The following is a 4,348-nucleotide window of genomic DNA, read 5'->3' as shown; positions in this document are numbered from 1 at the left end:
ATTTTTAGGTAATGTCGAAATGGGCTCACTGGTGGATTACTCGTAGAAACATCTGTGCTCTCGTCTTGCTTATTCTTTGGTACTTTACTGGCTCTGAAATGACCAATAGTAATAGTGTGCCAAGGGCCTTAAAATCCCTATTTTAACTAACAAACAGAATAAACAAAACAAGCAACAAAATAGATTTCTCGTGGAATATTCTATTCCCTTTTTCAAACAGACCCACTTTGTCTTACGTTTCCTTTGGAGCTTTAACTTACTCAATCCTATAGATTTTTGGTGCTTTTCAAAATGGGAAGAAATGTATTAAAATGGGCATGTACATAGATAGTTTTATTCAACTGTCATTAACATGTAAAAAACTAAAAACATCATCTTTGATACTACACCTATAATTTGTCTCATAAAAATGTAACAAATAGGCATGGGGTAAAAGTAACCCGGGTAAACAACGGATATAGTCGATGTTAGGGTTGAGTGAATTAAACTTCATATCTACATCTTCCCCCCTATCACTACACTCCTTTTACTGGCGCTGCAAGTCCCAAAAGTGTTTAAGCACCGTGAAATCCCTCCTAACTCCACAACAAACTCCAGCAAACTAATTGATTGAATTCTAATTGTTTACGTATTAGATTGTTTCTATTTCTCCTCTCTCTTCTAATCGAATCCGTCATGGAGTCTGTTTCAGGTCTACTGAGCTCATCAAGTCGCCTTCGTTATCGAGCATTAGAAGGGTAAAATCCACAAAACGAAACCAGAGACATAATACAGACCCATATATTCCATTTATATAATTAATTATAAATAATTAGAACTGTGACAAACCAAATGTTACGACATCAAAATACTGCTATTACAATTCATTGCTATTACTCATGGTAACGGATTACACCATCTGTTAGGAAAGGGAAATTACTCTAATGTTTTAGATGGCCTCTAAAGAAGAAAAAAACTCCAAGCGATTCATCTTCCCTTCTACCATCGTAGATTGACAGACCGTGTGTTTCAGTCATTATTATTTCGTCACAATTCAAGGGACTGAATTTGGCAGCAAAATGTACTCACACTCAATATCGATCAATACATTCGTTTCCAGCTTGCCTCTAAATTATGCTTTAACTCGAACCTTATTTCAAATGTTTTAATAGTTCGAATTTTATTTTATTGTAAACCCGCATTGAACTTTAATAGCATTGGAAATATGCAGTATTTTAGTTGTTGTTAATGCTGTCATTATTATTATTGTTATTATTATTATTATTATTATTATTATTATTATTATTAGTAGTAGTAGTAGTAGTAGTAGTAGTAGTAGTAGTAGTAGTAGTAGTAGTAGTAGTAGTAGTAGTAGTAGTAGTAGTAGTAGTAGTAGTAGTAGTAGTAGTAGTAGTAGTATTGCCTTTATCATTATTATCATTACATTGTTTGATATGATTATTACTAATTACAATATTACATGAAATATTAGAGCATTTATATAGCACAGTATTTGCTAAACGTGCTCTCAGGACTTTACACGGGTCCCTAGAAAACAGCAACACTTAACGTGAAGGAGGAGACAATACGCCTGTGGCGATACGACATTTTTTTTCTGACAGTACAACCCTATTAATAGTAGTCGTTTAATACTTGAGTACAGTGAAAGATAATTAATAAAGCCCTTTCCAAATACTCAATTCTGAGCCGCTCTGAGCGGTGCTCGAACTCTGAATTTTCCGATCCGAAGACGAGTGACATACCACAAGCCCACATAGCCCCACCAATGAGGAGTAAGGTTTAGAATTGATATGATTTGAACGATTGACCGATCTAAATCTGATGGCAAAAACAAGAGAGAAGAACGTATTGTTTTTCTTTCTTTTATCGGCCCCTAAACCCAACGGACAATAAAACATGTGAATAGTAGAAAAATTTCAGGGCGTTCTTATGGCATTATACTGAATAATTAATTAACCAATAGATGAACAGATAGCATTCCGTTTGATTTTTTAAAATGTTAAGGTTGAATCTGTAAATAGTTGACTTTTTCACTGTGCATATTTTCAAACTTTCCAGACCGACGTGAATATTCTAAATATTATGGTTACAATCTAAAAGTATTGTTATATCATTGCAAACGAAACGTGGATAAAAATTCATAATGACGCCATTGCCTTAACAAACATTGATAATTTGTTAATAAACTAGTAAATTTATGACAATGATCTCTCCAACAGCATAATATGATGTGTATTTCCATAATACCAACCAGTCAATCATTTTAATAATCATTATTATGAAATTTTAATATGCATCTGCTTGAATTGAATTTTTGTCTATTCTTTGTTTCAAAACAACTTTTTGAAATATATAACAATTAACCGATATGCGTCATATGTTAGGCGATTGTTGTATTTCGCCCCAAATGGTGTTAACAACAGGAACACCTATACTACCGTACTCTGAATAAAAACACGTATTTTAAATTTTGGCCAAAAAAATAATCTTTTAAATGATCGATCAAAATGAACCTGACTTTGTCAACAAATCTCAAACCTGGTACTACCGTGAAGTCCCTGGCTTGAGACTTTTTGATAAGACGTGAGCCATTTGAATCACCGATATCTGCAGTAAGACTTTTCTGGCCAATATTCTAAATACGTGTTTGGGTTTGTTTTTTTGTTTTTCAGAGAACGCAGCATTGTGTTGTCGTCTCTGCTCTTGTATAGTTCAAGCTGGTGTAACAGTCATCAACAAGGCACGATAGTTATTGTATTACTCCATCAATTTAGTACAAAAGATACTGTGACAGCTGCGCTGTTCTACTCTAGCAACATCGAGGTTTCAAATACCATCCTATTATTCTTAAATGTCACGAGTCAATGTATAAGTATAAAATACAATTAACTCGCACCATGTTGAATGGCATACGTTAAAAATCCATATTTAACCTGTTAACTGCTTTGCTCTGGAATGACTCGCATAAAAATGAAATTATTAAAATAAAATTCCCTTTATTCATCCCATTGGGGAAATTTGTCTCTATTCCAAGGGAAGACTGGAATAATTCAGGAGTCAGCCGCAGTGCAGCGCCGCAAATTGAGTCAGGGCGAGGTGACTTGCTCAAGGCCACACAGTACAGTGGTGGTGATCGACCGCTATGCCTTCTGGGTACAAAGCAAGGACCGTACCGCTGAGCCAAGCTGCCCCCATTAAAACTTTGGCCAGAAAACTCGTCCTTCAAATATCGATCGGTTTAAATGAACCTCATCTTGGCAAAAATTCTCAAAGCTGGGAACCTGCGAGGTCATTCCAGGTTAACCAAGCAATATGTCGTTTTCTTGTTTTGCGTTCTTCACTTGTGCGTTGAGGTTTACATGTAAAAAAGAAAACTACATATTACTTGGTTCAACCCACCTTTCTACAAAACCGTCAGCACAAACATTGGACAGTAGTTCCTGAAGTTAATTGATACAGACTTTCCAAAAAACAACAAGCTACATAAAATTATCAACAGGAATACCATAAAAATAAGCTACTCGTGTATGCGCAACATAGAACAAATAATTTCAAGCCACAACAAAAAAAATATAAATAAACCACCGACAAGAGCAAAACCCACCCACCAGAAAATGCAACTGCAGAAATAAGGAACATTGCCCGCTAAACAAACAATGTTTAGAATCAAGTTTAATTTACCAAGCCACAGTCACCGAAACTAAAACAAACAAGCAAGAAAAATATGTAGGACTAACGGAAAATAATTTCAAAACAAGATACAACCTCTACACCTCAACATTTAGAAACACTAACAAAAAAACATCCACAATACTCAGCGAACATATTTGGAAATAAAAAGACAACAAACTAGACCACAACCATTCTTGGAAAATTTTATCTAAAGCAACAGGATACACACCAACATCAAAACAATGTAGCTTATGCCTGGAAGAGAAATATTCTATAATCAAACACCCTCATGAAGCCACACTCAACACGAAAAAGGAGATGTACAATACGTGTCCACATCGCCGGAAGTTCTTATTAATCAACTACAAACCGGAACCACTTCAACAAACAACAACAGACAGCAAACCAAACTCATGTAACACACATTCCTGACGATGGCTGATTAGGCCTGAAACATCGATGTAGACTGACTCCAACATTGTGGTAAATATTAAAATAATAATTCGCTCCATTGCTACATGTCGGGCACTATCCCTACCATATTTGTATCAAACACGATTATATATATATATCGCTCACTCACTCACTCGCTCTCTCCTCTACCCCCTCCCTCTCTCTCCCTCTCTCTCTCTCTCTCTCTCTCTCTCTCTCTCTCTCTCTCCTTTTTCCCTTTTCC

The 4,348-nt window shown here is 35.6% G+C and overlaps 1 protein-coding gene across 1 annotated transcript in view; it reads left to right on the top strand.

Moving 5' to 3' along the window:
- The first annotated feature begins 675 nt into the window (after positions 1 to 675).
- The window catches only part of LOC144970298 (potassium voltage-gated channel protein Shaw-like), a 36,739-nt gene continuing 33,066 nt past the window's right edge, over positions 676 to 4,348 (top strand). The window contains exons 1-2 of the mRNA XM_078909831.1: positions 676 to 737; positions 2,673 to 2,872. Coding sequence (XP_078765957.1) covers positions 676 to 737; positions 2,673 to 2,872 — 262 coding nt within the window. The remainder of the gene's footprint in view (positions 738 to 2,672; positions 2,873 to 4,348) is intronic.

This window comes from Berghia stephanieae, chromosome 1, assembly GCF_034508935.2.
Source record: "Berghia stephanieae isolate SIO BIC M18660-M18661 chromosome 1, UCSD_Bste_1.3, whole genome shotgun sequence".
In the NCBI taxonomy this organism is placed as follows: domain Eukaryota; kingdom Metazoa; phylum Mollusca; class Gastropoda; order Nudibranchia; family Aeolidiidae; genus Berghia; species Berghia stephanieae.
This window is presented reverse-complemented; position numbering and strand designations above follow the sequence as displayed.